Here is a 22,926-nt window from a genome sequence, read left to right as displayed (position 1 = left end):
CCAAGGACTACTAATTGTTCAAAGGGGATGCTGTGCTATTAACCCCTCACCATTTGTGGAAGTTTTCTCTAAGCACTAAACTCATGAGATTAGATTTGCTGACTTAACTCATGCAGCCCCTGGTCTATCAGGGAAAATAAATACTTTCTAATGCAAGGGAAAGAAATTTTGGCATAATAAGAAATCAGGCACTTACACATGCCCGGATAACTCAGTCTTCTAGAGTCATTGCCACTGTCTCTTCCTAGCTCACCCTTCCTCCAAAAGTTAATCCAAGGCCAAAGCCACTTCTTTCTGCAACTTTGGTTATATAAAGTTAAAAACAACAACAACAAACACCTCTTTCTGCCCACCAAATATTTTCCTAAGTCCAAGAGACCATTATTTGAGAAGTTGGGTGATTTTGCTGGGTTTTGCCCACAAATTGTCTTACCTCAGACTTCTTTGATCAAAGGAGTGTCTTGACGTGGGGTTCAGTTGGCATAACTTCTCTTATTTAAAAGTATTTTCTTCTCTCTTTTTCCTAAACCCACAATTTCCACAAAATGACAATTTATTCACAATTTTTTTTTATTTCCTGAGTCCTAACCTAGGCACCAAATAATTTATACAGATGAACATTAGCTTTCTTTTATTTTGACCAAAAAAATGGCCACTTATTCTCATTATTGAGCCCCCATTCCATCTCAAGAAACCTTAGGTACTTTGAGATAATTAATCTCATTGAATTGCATGAAGGCTTTGCTAATTTTTCTAATTATTGGTGTGTTTTTTCTCCTGATTTTCTAGATATTCTTTACGTAATGTGAAGTTTAACCTCTTTACAGTATGATTTGCAAGTAGTTTTCATATTTTTTCAAATCTTTTTACTTTGCCTTTGGTATATTTTTTTTTGGAGAAGATGTGTAAATGTAATTTATCAGCCTGACTTGTCTCTGCTCTATTCCCATTACTACAATAATGCCTGGCTACAGTCCTGTGAGTCCTTTGTGAATGAATGGACAGCAGCTGGGATACAGGTTGATTATGCTTATAAGGGTCTAGGTTCTTAAAGTTATTTGTGATCTCACTCCTCATCTTTTCCTGATATACTCAGAGTACTTCAGAAAACTGGTATGGTGCTTAACCCTGACAAAACATCTATCTCAAATGTAAATAGTTATTTCGTGAACCCAATTAATCTTATTAACAATTGCGGTATCTTAGAGATCATCTTTGGGACAAGTCCATAAAGTTGCAATCAGAACAATTCTCAACTTTATGAATTAGAGATTAGAAATGCTATAAAATTATAGAGGGAAGCCCTTTTTTGGTTTATGGAAAAGTAAGGAATTTAATCATTTTTCCCCAAAGGAAGGTGCTCTTCTTCAGCAAATACAAGGTATATATTATTATGTGGGTTTTCAGGGAGGAAAGTAGGTTAATGATGTCATAATTAGTTTTCTTATATTGTTCTAGAGCATAAAATATTCTGTTTTGAAAGTTTAAAAATAGTGTTAACAGAGAAATAGCATTCTCCAAGTACTAAAAAGTCGTATATAAGAATTTAGTCCTTCAGGCCATATGCACCCCAATGTTCATAGCTGCATTGTCCACAATAGCCAAATCATGGAAGGAGCCGAGATGCCCTTCAACAGATGACTGGATTAAGAAGCTGTGGTCCATATATGCAATGGAATATTACTCAGCTATCAGAAAGAACGAATTCTCAACATTTGCTGCAACATGGACGGCACTGGAGGAGATAATGCTAAGCGAAATAAGTCAAGCAGAGAAAGACAATTATCATATGATTTCTCTCATCTATGGAACATAAGAACTAGGAGGATCGGTAGGGGAAGAAAGGGATAAAGAAAAGGGGGGTAATCAGAAGGGGGAATGAAACATGAGAGACTGTGGACTATGAGAAACAAACTGAAGACTTCAGAGGTGAGGGGGTGGGGGAAGGGGATAGACTGGTGATGGGTAGTAAGGAGGGCACGTATTGCATGGTGCACTGGGTGTTATACGCAACTAATGAAGCATCAAACTTTACATCGGAATCTGGGGATGTACTGTATGGTGATTAACATAATATAATAAAATAAAATTAAAAAAAAACTGTTAAGACAAGTAGACAGCATATATTTTTTCTTAACAAAAGGCTGAAAATACAGAATGAATATCATTTAAGGTTAACATATTAAATAAACATCAGCTGCTAAGATATGGAATGATATTCATTATTCCATAAGATGAATACGATAATTGACTAAATGGAATAAATATCTTGTGATAAGATTTGATATAAAAGTTTTAACTGACATATTAAATAAAACACACTAAATCTGAAAAAAAAAAAAAGAATTTAGTCCTTCAGAGAAAGCTTAAATTGCAGAGTCATCACTGGAATAATTCATTACATTTCCCAGATTAAAAAAAAAACTTGTTATTTATCAAAATTTTGTAGAAGTGAAAGTCTCCATATTATTCCTTTGCTACATTCCATGCAAAGAGAGCTCCTGTAAATAGCACAATTTGAGGTTGATGATAAGCTTTCTCCCTGAGAAAAAATAATAGTTTGTGTTTGTGCCAGATGCTTTTCCAGCATTAAGTGCCATAAAAATTCCCTAAAGTGTGTTCAACAGATAAGGCAACGTGCCAAAGAATGGCAGAGAATTAAGCTGAACCCTGTTCACATACAAAACCCATTGAGACACCATATGCATATTTCCATTTTAAAATCAAAATGTAAAATTAATTCAACGTGTATTTAATAGACACCTATTTAGAGATCCATACTAGGTTCTAGGGACAGAATGATGAGTAACACCAGGTCTTTCTCTCTCTGTTGAGAGATTCATTCTCTATTAGAAGAAACAGACATTTAACCCTTTTTGTGGCAGTGACATAAGTATTACAACACAGACCTATCCAGGACTCCATGGAGGAGGTGACACGTGGTGAGTAGATATCTGCCAAACAAGTAATGGTTCTCCAGACAGAGGGAAGTAGTCATGCAAAGGCTTGATAATTATTTCTTCTTGTGGTATTATCCTTAAGAGAAAGAGGGAGGGCTATGCCTCCCTGAGCTACATTGCAAGCAGTTGTTCTCTCTAGAGAGCAGACATGGTGATGGTGAGGGTCAGGACTGTGGTTCCAGGGGGCAGGTAAGTTGCCTGGAGGAGGAAGTTGGGGGTTATTTATAGGAAGCATACATGTCATGCTGGGAAATAAAGCCGTTTTTCTCTGTTACTGATACCAACACCTATGACAACTTGACCCTTATATATAATTAGATTCAACATTTCTAAATCCCCCCCCCCCGCTATTTTAAGTGGTATGTGACAATCACACACTGAGCAGAGTGTTAAGCTGTGGGTGTTGTGAAAGGATATTGAACCCTGGCTGAGTAGTTCGACAAAGTGGTTTTTCTGATTTCTCTTAGTTCCATACAAAACATGTTTGTGATTATATCACTAGAGTTAAAACTCATCAGAAGTATTGGGCTTGCAAAAAGCTCCCATCAATACTGACCAAGCCTAGGCAAAGCCAGTTGTTCTTTTTGGCTTCATTACATCATATACATTCCATACATACATCATGCATACATGCCAGAGCCTGCTGTGAGCCAGTGTCCCTCAGTCAGGACCCCACCACGAGAGGTCAGTGAGGCAGCTGTTTGGATTCCAAATGCACAAAAACAGTGGTTTCACAGCAGGAACCAGGCAGGACCTCTCAAATTAGCTTCTCTCACTCAAATAAGCCCCGTACTTTAGCACTCACATTAAATACTTGAAAACTTTAAATACTTAACGCTTAAAAGTCATGAAGTTTGTAGATGCATTGAGAAACTTTGAAAAGATAAGTGAGTCCATCTAGATTACTTTTTTCACAACTAAATAAGTACTTAGTGACAAGGTATTTTCTTTGCGTATAAAAATCAAAGAGTTACCTAATGCATCTGAGAAACTGTGACATGCCTCTCCTTCAGAATTTATTTCTTCCAGTGGGTAGTGGTGGTGTATAAAAATCACTCTACTCTTGTGGCATTATCTCTTTTGTTCTATTTTTTTTTCTCTTCCTGCGACTCTTACTGTTCATTTCTGTATTGAAAAGTAGAGAAGACAAGAACGCATTTAAAGTAAGGCATCAATCACTTGAGCTCAGAGAACACTCTTAATTGAATCATGTTTTTCACTTTGGGACTCAGTGCAAGAGAATTTTCATTTTTATTCATAATCCAGTCATCTACTTACATGTTAACTACACAATCGCAAGTTAAAATAAATTATTAAATATTATTTATGGGACATGTAATTAAGTGATAAAAATATCTATATCACGTCATTTTCCCCATTATGTAAGAGAATTTGAAAGGTACATGCATCCACAGCAGCAAGGCAAGTGTAAAACAATGAACTATTCTGTCTGTAAGTTTGGCTTCTTCAAATAGTTTGTTAAATGGAGTAACAGAGGAGGCACTCTCTTAGCTTACCAGAGTGGTCCTGATTTGTCTGCTGGCTAGAAGCTTCCCTCAGTAAAAGAGCCCTAAGCACATAATAAAAGAAGCTAGACATGACTAACACTAAGTCAGTTTGATGCATACAAAATAGAGGATTAGATACTTGTTATAGGAGCGTTTTAAGTGTTGTGCACAGGGCTTGATTTTTATTTATTTTTTCCATTGCACTGGGGATGTCCCCAGGCCCCTGAAAAATAAATCATAGCAAAGCATTCAATATAAAGGTAAAATAATAGGGCCAAAGGGTCATGCTGCAACAATAATTAGCTTGAAAAGAAAAGGTAAAAACTGAAAAGAGAACATTTCAAGGACTTGGAAAACACTTCTACAGGGTTTCGGAATTGTTTGGAAGTTACTAAGGTTGATTTGCTCTTTGCATCCATCCCTCTTTGATAGAAGTTCCCCAACTGCCTCTGTATCAGAGTTATTTTTTATTTCTTATTGTGACTTATTTTTAAGGAAAGAAACTTTTGGTTTTTCTTGGGTGATACCCATTGTTCACATTTAGTAAATGTTAACTCTCCCAGTGATTAAATATTAATCTTAAAAAATCTAGACTCTGAGGGGCACCTGGGTGGCTCAGTTGGTTAAGTGACCGACTTTTGACTTCAGCTCAGGTCGGGTCTCTGGGTCCTGAGATTGAGCCCTGCGTGGGCGTTGGGCTCCTCACGCAGCAGGGAGTCTAGGTGAGATACTTTCCCTCTGCCCCTCCCTGCTCCTCTAACATAAATAAATACATCTTAAATAAGAAATCTAGACTTTGGCTATTTATTAAAAAAGGGGCCATCTTTGAAGAAAATGCTCTAACAGGTTTAAGATGAGTGGTCCTGAAACTTTAGTATGCATTATAAGCACCTGGAGAGGTTGTAAAACCCACATTGCTAAGTCCCCAGCTCCACTGTCTCTGATTCAGTAGTCTGGGATGGAGCTTGAGAACTTGCATTTCTAGCAAGATCCCAGCTGCTGCTGCTGCTACGGGTCTGGGAACCACACTTTGAGAACTAATTCTTTATTTATATCAATGTTAAGTGAAGCTGAGAGTTGATAATAAAAGAATTAGGATACAATAAGGATAGAATAACAATAATAAAGATAGAATAAGAATAGAATTGAAATCTATTGATATATATGAAAGTGATACTCAAAATATTTAATACGCTGCTGACCAATTTAAAATGCACACTGGCCCTAGCCTATAGGGCTGAGTCTGCAAACACTGCTTCAGTATGATACTTGAGTTGAGTACATACAATATAAAAACAACTGTACATAGATAAATCAAAATGTTAAACTTTTTCCTGAAGTAGTTTTTTAATAATTCTTAAAATTGTAAATCTAAAGTAAGTATTTTAGAGTTTAGGATACTATATCATGTTTTATCATTTTATTTTCTTCTTTACCTCCAAAACAACAATCTAAGGTAAAATTAGAAATATCAGATATTTCTTAGGAAGAAAGGAAGGGAGGGAGGGAGGGAGAGAAGGAATTCCTCTGGCTCAAGTATTATCTCTCCCCTCCCTGAAGAGGATTACAACTTCTTTAATAACTAGTCTTTCTTTTTCTGATGTTTCCTTTTACTATGATAATGTTCATTTAATTTTAATACAATTTCATATGTGGCAAAATTACATGATATCACAAACTAACCAAAACTACCATGTTCCTTTTGAAATCACATGTGTTCATGAGACTGAACTGGCTATGAGAACTAGATGTGTGGGCTAACAATAAACTTAAGTTTTTAAACATCATATTAAGACACCTTATGTTGAGAGAGAGTTAAAGTTTTAGTACAATGTATTGGTGCTAACGTGATAAAATGACAGATGAATATTAATATTAACAAAATTATTCAGTGAGTTTCATAAGATAATTGTGATTTATCAATTAGCCTCTTAGATAAGTAAAATAAGTGTGTGTGTGTGTTTCAAAAAATGAGATTCCTCTCCCAATTTTGGCCACTTAACAATTATTTTTGTCTACTTTGGGACTTCGGTTGCATTTAAACTTGAAGCCATTTTGAAATACTAAAGATGAAATCTGAAGATGACAAAGTCTGACTGGCTACTGATGACTAGGATGTGGTGATGACATTTAGAGCGGCACCACTCTATTCTGCGGGAATGTGCGTGCATACCTTTAATGTCAGCACTTGCCTCTGGGATGACACTTGTTAGATTTCATGCTGTCGTGTGCTATTTCAAGGTCGGCAGTAGTGATGTTATTATACAGTACCCTCGTATGACACTCATTATTTAAAAGGAAGTTGTCAAAGCTCCGTTTCTGTTGTTCTGCTCCTTCTGTGTGTACTATGATCATCTGATTGTTTCCATTTTAAAATACAGAGGCTGAAATGTGCCATAATGAAGTAATACACTTATTGAACCTTGAAACCATTCTTGTGAAAAATAATAGTTTGCTTGTGTCTGATGGCTCCCAGGTTTCTCGGGGTGCTTTGATTCAGAGACTGACTAATAATAGTAAACAACCCCGGAGGGAAGATGGGGTGGTATGGTGCAACGGCACCTCTCTGCCCAAAGGAAAAGTAGCTGAGAAACATCTCTGGCCAACTGCTGCTTTTTAAAATCTCCCAGCAGGACTCTAGTTTTGTCTATAGTTTCAAAAATATCAGATGGGGCTGAATAATGTATTCAGTCTAGGAAGTGGGCACAGGGGTAAGGAGAGCTCACTGGGTGTACTTCTTTTACACAAGGAACACACCTTTATACAACACACCTGTATCAAGATGGAGCAAAAGTTATGGGGTCAACGTGCATAGACTAGAAAAATTTATACCAGCGTAACCCAAGAGCAGTCCAATAAATTCTACAAACATTAAATAAAAGTCTATGACAAAGGAAATGTGAACTATCCAGAAAGGGTTGTCTGTTTATATCCAGTTTCCAACTTGTATGCCCACCTCCTCCCCTAACACATATGCCTGCACCGTCATAGTCACATTAATCATCTCCGGGGCTATCAACCCCTCTATGCTTCATCATTTCCCCTAAATTTTACATGTCCTGATCTCTCCATAGCATGAGATCCATGAAAATGTATCTTCATTTTTTTTTTCGAATCTGGGGAAGGTTTAGTTACCTTTTTTTAAAAAGTCAGATAATTTTTAATTAAAATAATTAAAATAATTAATTAAAATAATTATTATCAAGATGCTTTGGGACTATTATTCAATTAACAAGCAAGTATGCTTTTTTTATCATGTTTTATATGGACCAGGTGTCTCACTTGGGAGCCCACCAACTATTGCTTATTCTGTCACCCCCTTCTCCTCACGATTCCCTGAGCCATTTGACTGGTTGGAAGCATTGGCTTAGCTGTACCTGTGCAGAGAATATTTTTGGGGGTGTATGTACTTTCTTCGCTTGCAGGGTTGGTGTTTTTTTGTTTGTTTGTTTGTTTGGAGTTAGTTTCTTGATATCCAAAATAGTGACATTCACCTGGTCCTATGGTGTGTTAAAACAAAGTTGTCTGATTTGAAATACTACTGAGAATGCAGATTTGTAGAGATAGCACTGTTAATCTACACCCTGTCTTTTAATATGTATTATAGATAAAACATTCACTTCTATGTCAAGGGTATGGATACTGAGAGGGAGAAGAGAGAAACTTTGCTCTAAGGGAAAGTATGTAACTAGTTGCCTAGAGAAGATGACTGTCTATATTGTGTATTTAATTGAATATAGCATATTGCCCTCAAAAGATATGGCCAAAGGACTTGATTTATTAAAAAGGAGAACTAGGCAGGAAAAAAAGGGGATGCAACTCTGTCCATCAAAGTGGCATTCTTTTTGTACAATCAACCCAATCCAATCTATCATTGGTTCTTCAATTAACTATAGCAAGTCTTAACTTCACGTTATGGCTCACACTATGTCTTTTGGTGTTATGTGTTGTTGGAAAACTTGTAACTGATGCATGAGTGTCCTCTCTGTTCAAACTGTTTCTAATATAATTTCCTTGTCCAGTGTTCTTTCAATAAGGGTACCTAGTCCTTTGATAATACTTGTCAGAATGATGCAAATGAAGGTGTGGGTTATTTATCTATTTTTAAAAAGATATACTGCAACCCTACCTACCACAGTTGCTGTGACAAAGAGGACAGTGTGGTTATTACTTTTTCTGGCAAAATGGAGCCAGAACATGGAGTAGAACATAGAGTTTAAGTAAGTTGTGGGAAGTAGTGGGTAGTCTAACCGATACAGTCCTCCACTGAGACTTCTTTGTTGTGAGGTGACTTTTTAAGGGTTTTGAGCTGATCTAAGAATCTGATCTAAGAATCTCCCTGCCCACTCCCATCCTACCCCAAGCCACCAAGTCTTCTTTCCTTCCAATAAACATTAATAAACACAGAATTCTTTAAAATGATTTTATATCTCAATTAATGTGTCTCTAGTAACAACAACAACAAAATCGTGTTAATATAAACTTGGGAAAATGTATATTACTGTTGAAAAGAAAATCTCAGAAGTCACAGATAAAAGAATAGTGTTGGCCCCATTAAGTAGTTAAAACCTACTGGAGCCTCCTGTCAATGGTCTAGGGCATGAAAAACCCACATGCTTAAGGAATGCCTCTCCCTTGAATCTCTCAGACTACCTCTGTAGGAAGCAAGGAGAAAGAATGAATCAGGAAATTGCCCAGCTCTGTGTACTTCATCTGGACTTAGGCAGTGCATTTTGCTTTTGAACTCTCGAGCTTCAATCTTAGTCTCCAGGGTGCCCACTTCCCTTTCCTATGTGAACTTTTCCTTGTAGACACCTGTTGGGGATCATATTAATAAGACACATTGTAGAAAGAGAAAACACATTTTCTGAGCCAAGAAAGTGAGAGCTACTCTTTTCTGGGGCCCTTGTTAATCTTTGGGAACCCAGCATCTTCTGTGGCAGAACAAAGGCAATATGGGTATAGATTTTTATTTTATTTTTTTTCCATTCCACCAAGAAAATGTTGTCAACGTGTTAGTGTTCAGCTGCATTTCTCTTAAGAGAAACAATAGAATATTTCTTACTTCGGTCCAGAGGTTTGAGAATTTGATTCCCATTGCTTTCTAGCATCATTCTAAATAGAACCCTACTGTTTGGCCCCTGCCAGAATTAGCTTGAATGGTACCTATTATTGAAAGGGAGTCTGTATTTGCAGTAATACAGAGAATGCCAGTTTAGAAATGAGCCTGATTGCATGGTTCATTTTGTTCTCCTTTGTAGAGCCAGGCTGCGGCCCACTACAAAGGCACGAAACATGCCAAGAAGCTCAAAGCACTGGAAGCCATGAAAAATAAGCAGAAATCTGTAACTGCCAAGGACAGCGCAAAGACTACCTTCACCTCCATCACTACCAATACCATCAATACCAGCTCTGACAAAACAGGTTAAGCGATGATCTTTGTTGTTGTTGTCATCGTTGTTTGGGGGTCCCTTCCCTTGTCTAGCTCCGTGTCTGTTTCCTTATGTTCCTGCTGCATCGGTTCATGCTTGATCCATTTTTCTGTGTAATGGTAATTGTCTCCCCTCGTCTTTGCAATACCCTTAAGCAATTGATTAAGATAATCACTAGTTATATTGCAGATTTTATATTTGAAATGGTCCTGTGGCTGTTTTAGAGGAACACGAAAGCATAAAGGCACTTGAAGCCATGTTTTTGAGAAGTAAACCTTTTCAGTGTGTATCTTTTATGTCTTGTATGCAGCACCTTAGCCTATAACCGCATGGCAGATTTGATTTAACTGTGAGCACACTGCAACGTATGCCAAATGAATCGAGAAGGCCCGATAAGGGCATTATTACTGACAGGACTTATTCTCATAAATCCCAAACACTGCATTGTTTTAAGTAGTGGCTGTGTGATTCTGGGCTTGTTATGGCTGGGTAACCTTCCCTCTGCATACACAGGTAAGTGTTATTGATACCAATTATTCTTTTTAACAGAGTCTTCACAGTGAAATAATGGCCTATGAATGGCCTCTTGGGATAGTTCCTGCAAACAACCATTTTATTCATGGCAGGGGAAGCCAGTGGGGTTTCCTTAAGCTGGCGTTTTTAAATATAAGACCACTGGTCCTCAATATTTACAAAGAAAGAGGTCTTGTGTGATTCATAGATGTATCTTTAATGAATCAATGTCTAGAACACAATGGCTGGTACATGTTGGTTGTTTTCTAATCCCTTCAAATGACAATGGTCAGGAAGCATTCATATCATCATCAATAGCAATATCTTAACTAGAAGAGACTCTTCCAGCCATAACTGATGAAAATGTAAAATGTTACAGTGAACAAATAGAACAGATTAAAGCAAGTGTATTACACATGGTGGCATTGATTAGACACGTATATGCTCCTCGAAGGTTCTGGAGAGATGCGTGCTCCTTCGTGAATCTGTAAGGAATAACGATGTTCGCTCTGAGTTCCTCTGACACATGTCATGTCCTTTACCTAAGTATTATTGGTAGATGCATTATGCCCCCACTCCCTGAGAAGCCCGTGTACTCTCTGAGGCTGAGCGCACCTGTCATCTTTGTACCCTGCAACCTGGTCTAGTGTGGTATAGGTACTGAGAAAAATATCTATTGAATGGCTGTATTTTCTCCCACTCCTTTGGTCCTCTGATTCATCCAACTTTGTGTCACAATGTACTAAAGGGGAAAAAAAGTGCTTGTTATGTTCAATTTTTTGGTATACAGAGCAGGAGCTAGATTATGCCATCTTATTAATTCAGAGTAAAACCTTATCAAGAAAGCATTAATCTTTTCCCTATTAACTGAAAATTCGCTGCTTTCTTTTGGGGGCTGTAGGGGAATGAGCAGTAATGAAGCAGGTAAGTATAATTTCTGCTCCTAGATATCAGGGTACAAATTGGGATCCCTAAAGCCATATTTGCTATAAAGAATTTTTTTTTTTGCAAAAAAATAGTAGGTAGGAAGAGCAAAGAAATTAGTTTGATATAAAGAGATGGAGTTTGATATAAAGTTTTTGCTTGTCCGCAGTCTTTTCTGTTTTTAGAATTTTTGTCAATAACTATTTGGGCTACCTGACTCCTCTTTAAAATGCAAAAAGAATCCCTGTTAAATTGAAGATTCTCATCATTTAAAAATATATTTGTACATGGTGGATAAAACTGCTTGTTGTGTTAGGAAAGGCTCCCATATGTATTGTCTCTGGATTATTTTTATTAAGAATGATCTTGTAAAATTAGTAAAATGTGATTTAATGCATCTATATCTTTTATGTATGAATAAGTCCATGAATCACAAAACAACTTTACAAATTAAGAAGTAGGGTTAAATTTTTTATTGTTATAAAATACATGATCTTTGATTCTAGAGTCTTATCTCTCTCTCCTTCTGCTTCCAAGTGTTTAACTATTCTAGGAAACTAGAATAATAAATGAGTTAGGAATACATACCTCCGTCTCTCAATCTTAGAAATTGATATGAAAGGGTGACAGTCATCAGGGTTCTGTCCTTTTCAGAAGTTAAATGGAAACAGGTTTTGGGTTGGGCTGTGGGAGAGAACCTACATAAAATAAATAGATTCCTGGCGGAGAGGCCAGCACTTACCTAATGGTTGGAATGGTGTTGAAATGGTGATGTACCCTTTGAAGATGAAGCTAAGACAATTCCAGAAGGACAGAAAGGATAGCAAAGTCCTGTAAAGTTAGTACAAATATCCTAAAGCCAAAGGAAGAAAGCTATGAGCTTCAGAAGTACATTGCCTTCCTAATCCGTGGGAATCTCTACCTAGAAAAAAAGTCATATAGGTTGAAAGACTAACAATTTCAGCACACTCACCAGATGTTTTATGCTGAATTCTATCCTTAAATTGGGATTTCCACAAAACTACCCATGAGAAAGTAGCCCAAGAAAGCTCCTGTCGTTTTATAGCCTTCTTACCCATTTGTATTACAATATAAATCAGAGGCACCAATGATGACAAATTGAAGTTTTCTTAAAACTATTACTTGTCCTTTTTATTACTGTCTGCTTCTTCGTATTGATCAGGGAGAAATACAACTCTGAAAAGACGGGTCTCTGAGCTAGTTTCCTAGAATAGTTAAATACTTGGAAGCAGAAGGAGAGAAAGATAAAGACTCTAGAGTCAAAGATCATGTATTTTTTAACAATAAAAAATTTTAACCCTACTGCTTAATATGCAAGGTTGTTTTGTGATTCATTGGACTTATCCATACATAAAAGATATAGATGCATTAAATCACAGTTTACTAATTTTACAAAATCATTCTTAATAAAAATAACCCAGCTATATAAAAAAAAGCTAATTTCTTTTAAAAATGCTAAGTATACAATGATTTGATAGATGAGTACCTTAAAAAGGGTGGACAACAATAGTGAAGAGGACAAGAAGTGGGGTGGACTTGAATTAGAACATTGATTTGGAGGTTTTCCTGAGATTCTCTAAAATACAAGAAGTAGAATAGTCATAATGAGCAAAGTTTCACTGCAGCTCTGCTTGATAAAAATAATTTTGACAGACAATTTCTCTTAAATTCCTAAATCATATATTATGGTTTTAATTGCTGCCTTAGGGTAACAAATATGTCTATATGACCTGCGGGGTAAGCTCTTATTCACTAACTATAATTTGGGTTTTTTGGGGGTTTTTTTGGTCATTGCTTATGTCAGTCTGCCTGCTGGCATGGTGAGCAAAAGATAATATTCGGTGATCAACCACCAGCTGCTCACAGAAAGCCTAGTTTGCTTACCTCTAGGCAGGATGAGACCCCCTAACATTAAAACATAATTTTATTTCTCATGATCTAATGAAGAGTGTTAGGTTAGTGAATTTGCACGAAGAAAAATTTCCAGACAAAAATAATATTTTTAAAAATATATCGAACACTGAAAATTGTTGGTACATAAGAATGGTTGCTAATCATTAGAGAATAATTCAAAGAGCAAACATTTCCAAATATGGCCAGAATGATTTTGTCTCATCTAGCAAGTTTTTTTTTTATGTGAGATATTTTTATATAGAAAAAGTAATGAGAAAAATTAAGTATTCTCAAAGTACCTTAGCAAATATATCTCATTCTTCTTCCTGTGAAATGACAAACAATCATAGAATTAAGTCCCAGGCTTGGTCATCTTCTGATCTTTCTTTAGTTTCCCTTTTTGGGTAATCTTGTTCATCCCCACGGTCGATCAGTTAAATTAGGCTAGTTTATACTGCAGTCAGAAACAACCTCCTCATCCTAATGGCTTTTACAACTAATTATTTTTCACTCACACTACGTATCAGCTGAATTTGTTGTTCCAGTTTAATTTAACTGCAGGCGAGGCTAATGAAGGAGTCACTAGCTGGACATTACCAATTCTATAGCAGGGGGAGAAAAAAGATGGTGAATCAATAGGCTCTTGAAGCTTCTTAATGGAAGTGACATACAATATTCTCCTGACTTGACTTTATCAAGTCCCATGGTCAACCTTGATTATCATGGTCAGGGAAGAATAATCTCCTCCAGGGAGGGGAAGCAGAAATTGGTGAGCAGTAACACAGCATTCCTCCATGGCTTCAGCTATCACTTGTGCCTAGATGTCTCAGCATTCCACATTCCTAGCCTAAAACCTGACCTGACTTTCCATGACTTATCGGTCACTCACTTGGGTGGCGTGTTAGCATCTCTGTTTTACGTGATTCACCAAAAAACAAAACAAACAAACAAACAAACAAAAACAGCCTAACCTTGACCACCATCCCCAGCTTTGTCTCCACCCTGTCTTTCCTAGTTTCATTTTGGTCCTGCAGTTCACAGAGTTGAAACTTTCTAGGTGTCTCTGCCTCTTCTATCTCAATCCACATGTCTATCAGGTGTTGGAATCCACTCCTCTCCCATCCCAGAAAACATCCTTTACTGATTCCATCTTGGTTACTGCCCTCATCCTGTCCTCATACGATTCTGTGCCTTGCATATACAATTGCCGTAGCCTCTGTGCAAGTACAGTTGTCTCCCTTTGTCCCTTGGCAGCCATATGCTTCATTCTCCTGTCCATTCATACTGTCCAGGGCAGATCATAGCACCTACCCATTCAAAAACCTTCAGTGTACCTGAGCTTCATGGTGCTCTGTGGTTGGACCACAACCTACCTTTCCAGACTCCTCTTCTGTTGCTCACTTGCAATATTCTCCACTAGAAACACAACCTACTTTTCTGTCTCACCTTCATTTGCTGTCTTACTCTTCTTCTAAATTTCTCTCTTAAAAGTATATCACTTTTGGGGCGCCTGGGTGGCTCAGTCATTAAGCGTCTGCCTTTGGCTCAGGCATGATCCCAGGGTCCTGTGATCAAGCCCCGCAACCGGCTCCCTGCTCTGCTGGGAGCCTACTTCTTCCTCTCCCACTCCCCCTGCCTGTGTTCCCTCCCTTGCTGGCTGTCTCTCTCTGTCACATAAATAAATAAAATCTTAAAAAAAAAAAAAGTATGTCACTTTTTTCTTCTCTCTGCATCTCAAATCCCATAAGAATCCATACCTAACTCCTCTATCATATTCTTCTTAAAAATATATTTTTTATGTCTTTACCTCCTCCTATTGCTAGATGACATATTCATTGAGAGTATATGCTTGATTAATCTGTTTACTTATTTTTTTTACAGAGTACTGTTTATATGACGTATAATAAATAAGAAGTTTTAAAACTTGAAGCAGTTAGCTTTGTATTTTTGTTCTTGAATGGGGTAGCATAGCAAAGCTTTAGACTTTTATATTTGTGCATAGATGGTTCCATGGAAGAACAATGGTCCTCATTAATCTAAGGAATTCTGAGATATTATTCATCAAATTTCAGAGTTTTCATAAAGGTCATAAGTTTGTTTGCTTATTTGTTTTGAGATTCTCTAGTTGCACAGGTGAGGAACACTTGACCTTTCTAATGTCCCCTCAGTGACTATCCATCAGGAGTTAATTAGCCTGTATGTTGAGTGTATAGACATACCTTAGTCATCTAACTGGTAAGATCTGAGAACAGTTCTTCTGGTTCTAGTAGATAATTCTCTCACTTTTTTTTGTTAAAGATTTTATTTATTTATTTGACAGAGATAGAGACAGCCAGCGAGAGAGGGAACACAAGCAGGGGGAGTGGGAGAGGAAGAAGCAGGCTCCCAGCAGAGGAGCCTGATGTGGGCCTCGATCCCAGAACGCCGGGATCAGGCCCTGAGCTGAAGGCAGACGCTTAACCGCTGTGCCACCCAGGCGCCCCCTAATAGATAATTCTCTTTGTCAAGTCTCAGTGAATTGCAGATATATTCATCAGATAAAGCCACTATGTTATTTAAATTTGCACTATAAATTTGCACTATAAATCCTTATGATTTCGTCTTCTTTGTATCCGTATTTTCCTCTCTTTCTCTTTTTTTAAATTTAAAATTATATTCCAGGGATATTGTATTCATCTGACTCAAAGTTGCTGAAAGTGAGATGTTTTTGAGTCTATTGTTCAGAAGCTCTAGGAATGCAGAGGAATATTTACTTGCTCTGGGTTAATAATTGACTCTAAGTGTTTATTTGAATTCACATTATTTGGTCAGACACGTGGAGTGATAAAGAAACTTTCCTAATGATAAAAAAGATTTTCAATGTAAAATGATGGCTGGTGACTGAAAGCAAGTACATCAGGAAACAAAGCCTCTTTGGGAAAATCAGTCAGTTGTAAGGTCACAAAATCTCGGTTCTTTCCTTTCTGGGTTCTTTCCTGAGAACCCCCCTCTAAAGCCAGCTGTCGACAGTCGCCCCAGTGCCAGGCAAAGCTAAGCACAAACTTTTCCCCCTTCCATTTAGATAGAAGCCAAATCATGAGAATGATAAACTGGAAATAGAAGTGGTAGATGAATAGTTTGTTAGGAAATACTAATTCTAGTGTCATTTAGAAATAGGTACACAGTTTTTAATGGAGGACAGGTGGGGAATTAACTTTGTTCTATTTTCATAAGGAAGATGGGAAAAGTTTTTTCTTGACATAGTCTTCAAACAAATGTCTCAAATGTTGAAAATAATAACAAAATACAAGCTGGGCTTGATATCGGAAAGCTATGTATCTTTGATATTATATTATATATTTGTATATATGATACAGTATAGTATATATTATATATAAATATAACTATTAAACACACATTTATTCATATGCAAGGTTCTGTCTTTCATACCTGTCCCCGAAATATCCCACTATACCAGGTCTTCATAATCAGCACTGCACATTTCTTTAAGAAGAGAAATGAACACTTCTGTGGCTTATGAATCTATAGCTCTGTTGAAGTTTAAGAGGAAATGTAAAGTCATTTGAAAAGGGACACATTTCTATCTGTACTTAAAGATCTGATGCAGTGGTGTACAAATGCCCCTCTTGGCTTAGTGGAAATTGTGCTAGCTCCTGGGGTCTTTCTTTTCTGACCCATTCTTCTAAACAAAACCTCCCTGGGACAATCAGTACTATGTTAAAGGACCCCATTGCATGCCTCTTGGGGCAGGAGTTGAAGTACCATTGTGAGAACATTTATGCCTAAATTGCTTTTTCTTTTCTTAGCGCTGGCTCATGACATGCTTTAGATTGGTCAAAGATAGAGACTTTATCAAGTGTTCCCTTCTCAAGATGTGTGATAAGTGCCAGCAGAGTATGCTGGTAGCAGATCTCTAGAGAGATTGAAAAAGAGAAGGGAAATTCAGAAGAAAAAAAAACCCTAACACTTATTTGAATATTGTGGTTCCAGGACCTTTGTATGTGAATCAGTGATGGCAAATTGTATATTAGGGATGACGTGGAAATAATACAAAATACTCAATCCTGTTTTCTTGTGCATGAGGAAATCAAGATGAATGGTATTTTGCAGGTCCTATTAGGCTGATAAAGGTTTTGTCTTAGATCCACTACATAAAACTGCTCCTTGAATCACAGAAGAATTTCACAATGAATTATTCATCAGGACAAGACGTGTTGTCTTCCACAACATAATGACTGAGTGAAGCAGTTAGAGACCTAAACTTTGAAAAGGACCTGTCATCCAGCTTTATTTGGGTGCAGGTGTATGGTGTGCAAGATAAGAAGGGAATTAAGACTAACTTGACAAGCTAGTATATAATTTTATGTTAGAGTCTAAAGCAACTGGGTCTCTGACTTGCATGCATACATCTATGTATGCATGCATGTGGTGTGTGTGTGTACACACTCTGTATGTGCAATTGTCTTTTTTTACCAGAAGTATCAAATCTTAAAATAAATTACAAGCTAAACACCTAGCCAGTATCTATGAAATACCAGACATCTGGATGAATTTTAAAAATTAAATTAAAACTCCCGTTGGCTTTGCCTACAGATGCCACACTTCTGGAAACATCTGTGTCTCTCTGTGTGTTTGTATGTGTTCTTCTTCTTTTCTTTTAATTCATGGAGGGATTTTTTCCCCCTATTTTTATGTCCTTCTTAGGAATTGAGTAGACACATGCTTATGTAATGATAAATTATTTCAATGGCAAGATAATAGTTCTTAAAGTTAGAATATCTACTACAACAAAAAAAGTTGAACAATGTGAATAATGATCAAATATGACAGAATATGAAGTGAGCACCTATAAAAACATGTGGACCATTAGAGAACTTTGTCTTCAAATTGGGAAAGTGAAGAGTTTGCTATCTAATAGTGATAGACAAGAAATGTGAAACAAAACACATCAACAGCATATTTCTTGCTGTCAGGAGTCATAAAGCTTCTACTGAATTCTTAGTAAAACCCAAACTGAAACATATTTAAACTAAGAATTACACTTTTATTTATGTTATATGAATGGCAAACTGAAACATAGCATCAAAACTTATTTGTGATCTATCTCTTGCCTACCACTCTGTCAGTCCTCCATAGCTGTCCTTAGTTCCAGTCCAACAAAATCCCTTGAGGATTGCAAGCAAGATGTGTATGTTATTTTGCTTGGAAAACTCCTTTCTTATACCTCACCGTACCCTATGCATCACATACTGACGCACAGGTCCACGTCATGTGCCAATGCCCCCGTGCATGCATGCGTACAAATGCATAAAATGCATACAAGTGCATCCACACTCTGCCTGATTGAGTCCTGTTCCAAGCTGCTATGTAAGCTCTGTCCTAGCACTTACTGAAATTGTCTATCTTCCTACTTGTCAACCCCATGAAATTTTCACCTCCTTGATAGAGCATACACCTTTACACCATACATCTTTGTCCCAGTAACTAGCAGTTAATAAAAAAAATTATTTGAGAGACAGAGAGCACACGAGCGGGGGCAGGGGAAGGGTAGAGGGAGATGGAGAAGAGACTCCCCACTGAGCAGGGAACCCAATGTGGGGCTCAATCCCAGAACCCCAAGATCATGACCTGAGCCAAAGGTAGACTCTTCACAGACTGAGCCACCCAGATGCCCCAGCAGCTAGCAGTTTTACATTAAAAGTATCAGTAGAGGCACCTGGGTGGCTCAGTCAGTTAAACCTCTGACTTTTGGTCTCAGCTCAGGTCTTAATCTCAGGGTCATGAGTTCAAGCCCCACGTCAGCTCCACACCCAACGTGGAACCTACTTTAAAAAAAAAAAAAAAGAAAGAAAGAAAGAAAAGAAAAATATATATCAATAAATAGTGCTGTATTAATTTTATTTTCAGGAAGATCATCTTAAGAATTCTTTTAACAGTAAAAATTAACACACTCCAAAATATTCAGCAACAATTTGAACGCATATAGTCAATAAGTTTTACTAATTGACATCTCCCACATTTAACTGCTTTATAATACAAATCAAAGATATTAACCAGCATAACTCAGAATTTGAATGTGCAACCCTTGGGTTGAACATTTCCTAAGGATAGCATAAAATTAAGTTACTATTTTAATGATCATAATTGTAGTCAGATTCATCATGAAATTACTGTGCTACTCCAGTTTCTAATGAGAGTTGGGAACATTTTAAAAAGCTCTACAGAATCAGATTGACTATGTACTAACTTCAAGTTCTGACATTGGCATCAGGTTAAATTTGAGGGCAGAGAGCATACTTAACTACGCGGGGTTGAATCTGTGCCACTCAGCCAGCACACAGCCAGTGCTTTAGTTTGCTTTGCTTTTGTTATGACTCCGTTTAGGGGCAGCCTTGACATTTTACACTTACGTGATTGTTCAAATCAATCACACTCAGACTAACAGTCGGTGCCTGGCCAAACTCCAAGGTGAAGGTCAAGATGCAGAATGTGTAGCAATAATGATACTGACCCATTTGGACCTTATTTTATTTCTTGTCCTGCCTTCTGTTTTCCTACCGACTCTCTAATGGAATTAAGTAAAATAAGAAAAAAAAATAATGTACTTCTTTCATGCTGCCCAAGTAGAAAGGCTTTTGGAAAAGAAAACCTCCCCCATCCCTCTCTAAAATGGTCAGATATTCGAGAGTGTGACTCGTGAACCTAGGTTGTTTATGTGTTCTTTCATCCATCCATGCCTGCTCATTCAGCTACAGGTCTTCTTGCAGCAGGTAAGATAAGGCAGGAATGAAAACTAAGATGCAGAAGAGGAATTCCACCTTAAGGTTCTTCAATCTGGTTGGAAAACAAGAGATAAGCCCCAAATGTAACCCAGGGTAGGACATGATTTGTTGGTAGAAAAGAGCGGATAATGGTACCATGAATGTCTAGAGCTGTCGGAATGACCCTTTCATATGAGGGAGATAGAGGAGGGTGAATACTAACTGGTCTATGCTGAACTTAATGCCTAGAGCACATCGTCTCTAAAATGACTCCTTTGTTGAAATGTTGCGTCTAGCCACCATTTAGCAAGTACGCCGTATTCGCTGCCTTTAGATGTAACTCTCGTCCTCCAGTGACTCGCTGTGGTGAAGGCTATCCCGCCCTGTGAGTGGTCTAGAACTTCTAGGCTAGAGACTTACGAAGGTTATGGGGAGTACCCAACTCTTAGAAATAAACATTTTTAATTTGCAGATAAAGAAACCACATTCTGAATTGAAGAACTTGACTGAAGTCAACAAATTTGTAAGAAGCAGAGCTAAGGTTTGAACGCAAGTTCTGACTTCTTTTACCTTGCTGTCTTCTCTTGGGCAGCAAAGCACGAAATCCTCCCATAATCCTTGTTAGCACTAGCCCCGGTTTTGGTTGCTAATTGATATCACCATGGCTGTGGATCACCCAGGATAGTTCCACTTATTTTGCGAACACTCTTAACACCCCTAAGGGCCCTGCTATAAATCTTTGTCTATGCGTTGGACCTGTTAAAAGATTCTAATGTGTAGGTCTGCCCACATTTAAGCTCTTCACATCTTTATTGTGGTTTTCACCTGCATGGAAGCTGGTAAGAGGAGGTAAGGTTAAAGGCCAAAGCTTTTTGTTGGTCTACATTTTGTTAATGAAAACCATACTGTTATTATTTTTCCACACATAAAAGCTTCATGTGTATTGGAAAGTAACATCTTTCATCTCTCTATGTAAAATTTATAGTAGATAATTTAGGAATTGCATGTGAAACCATTGCAGCCTTATTTTTTCTGTGTGCTTTTGTAATGCTGTCTACACAATGACAGAATTCTCTGTAAGAACAAAACAACAAAAGAAACAAAAGTGGGGGTTTTTTTGTAGTCAAATGTTAATTTTTCTAAATGAATATAACAAAATTATCAAATAAAGACAGGAGATTACCTGCATTGCAAGAAATTTAAGTCTCATAGGACATATAACATCTCCTACGAATTTCTGCTTTGGAAAAGTGCTTGTATTCTTTCAGGAAACTACGATGATATTTAGTGCAGTAATTTTGGTAATTGAAAATTCAGTAACCCAGAAAGGATTGGTTCAGGGCCCATAAATGAAAGCTTCCTCCTATGTTACTGAGACATTTTAGATTAGCATATGGTGATATTTAAAAATAAGATAATGTAATCTAGAATTCAAGGTCATAAATAGTTTTCCCTATAAAGTTGGCAATTTCAAAAACAGGGTAGTTTTTATTTGTGTAGCTTTTAAGTTTTCAATATGCCATCATATAAATTATCACATTTTATTCTCATAACAGAAAAATTAAAAATGAAAAGAGCTATTTCTAAGTTTTTGGCATCCCCCTTTTAAAGAATTTGCTTTGAAGAAAACTACGTGTATCAGAAATGGGACAGAATTATACTTATCTCCCTATTAGTAGAAACATTTCATAAATCTCTCATTTGCCAAATACCATGGAAAAATATGTTAGTGATGTAGTATCTGTCTTTTTGTTTTTTCCAGGTCCTAGTGTGTGTTAACCTTTGTTTCCTGGGGCGGGGGTGGGGGTGGAAGTACCCATTACCCTAAAGGATGAGTGGATTTTGGAAAGGTTTTTGAAACAGTAGATGAAAAACAGTTTCTTACTTTAGAGTAATCCAAGTTTCCAACCAGATTATGTTTCTTTGTGTTAAAAACCACTAATCTAGGGGCGCCTGGGTGACTCAGTTGTTAAGTATCTGCCTTCGGCTGGGGGCATGATCCCAGGGTTCTGGGATCGAGCCCCGCATCAGGCTCCTCTGCTGGGAGCCTGCTTCTTCCTCTCCCACTCCCCCTGCTTGTGTTCCCTCTTTCTCTGGCTGTCTTTCTCTGTCAAATAAAATAAATAAAATCTTTAAAAAAAAAAACCCCACTAATCTAATAGCTGTGATTGGGACATTAATAGAGTAATTTACTTGCCGTGGTTGTCAAATCCGCTGAGTATTTCTGTCCACTATTACTCCCTTTTTTCAAAAGGGTAAAGGTAACATCTTCCATCATACTTGCAATTAACAAGAGAAAGTAAGATAGTTTGTTGCTTGGTTGTTTTTTGTTTTTTGTTTTGAGTCGTATGCTGCAGAAATTTAATTTTTTATAATGCAAAGAGTAAAGAAGGAAACATGCCAAGTTGGCCTTGATACACAAAATAATTTTTTCACATAGAACTCATTTAAGACCCATAAAGCAAACCCATTCAATGTGTGGGTATTTTGTCTCAGATGAATTAAGTTTAGATGTTGGCGCCTTTTTTTTTAAGATCTTATTAATTTATTTGACAGAGAGAGAGGAGTGCACACAAGCAGGGGAAGAGACAGAGGGAGAGGGAGAAGCAGATTCCCCGCTGAGCAGGGAGCCCAATGCAGGGCTCAATCCCAGGACCCTGGGATCCTGACCTGAGCTGAAGGCAGACACTTAACTGACTGAGCCATCCAGGCACCCCTAGATGTTGGCTTTTAAGAACATTTACCTTTAGTTAAAATCCTGAGAAAGCCTTTGTTTTAGTTTCATCAAAATCCACCCAGTGTAAACTTCTGCAGTCAGGAGTTGCTAGTATTATAATCAGTTTTGGCATTCCAGAAAGGAAAAAGGAAACATTTTACCATAATGTGTTATACCCCCTGGTGTGGTCAATGAGCG

At 37.4% G+C, this 22,926-nt stretch overlaps 1 protein-coding gene across 1 annotated transcript in view; it reads left to right on the top strand.

Annotated features, from left to right (window-relative positions):
- ZNF385D (zinc finger protein 385D) overlaps positions 1-22,926 on the top strand; it is a 280,820-nt gene that overhangs the window by 197,687 nt on the left and 60,207 nt on the right. Inside the window, exon 4 of the mRNA XM_034662065.1 lies at positions 9,730-9,892. Coding sequence (XP_034517956.1) covers positions 9,730-9,892 — 163 coding nt within the window. The remainder of the gene's footprint in view (positions 1-9,729; positions 9,893-22,926) is intronic.

This window comes from Ailuropoda melanoleuca, chromosome 6 (genome assembly GCF_002007445.2).
Source record: "Ailuropoda melanoleuca isolate Jingjing chromosome 6, ASM200744v2, whole genome shotgun sequence".
Lineage (NCBI taxonomy): Eukaryota > Metazoa > Chordata > Mammalia > Carnivora > Ursidae > Ailuropoda > Ailuropoda melanoleuca.
Note: the sequence above shows the minus strand (reverse complement) of the source record. Positions and strands in the feature narration are given on the sequence as shown.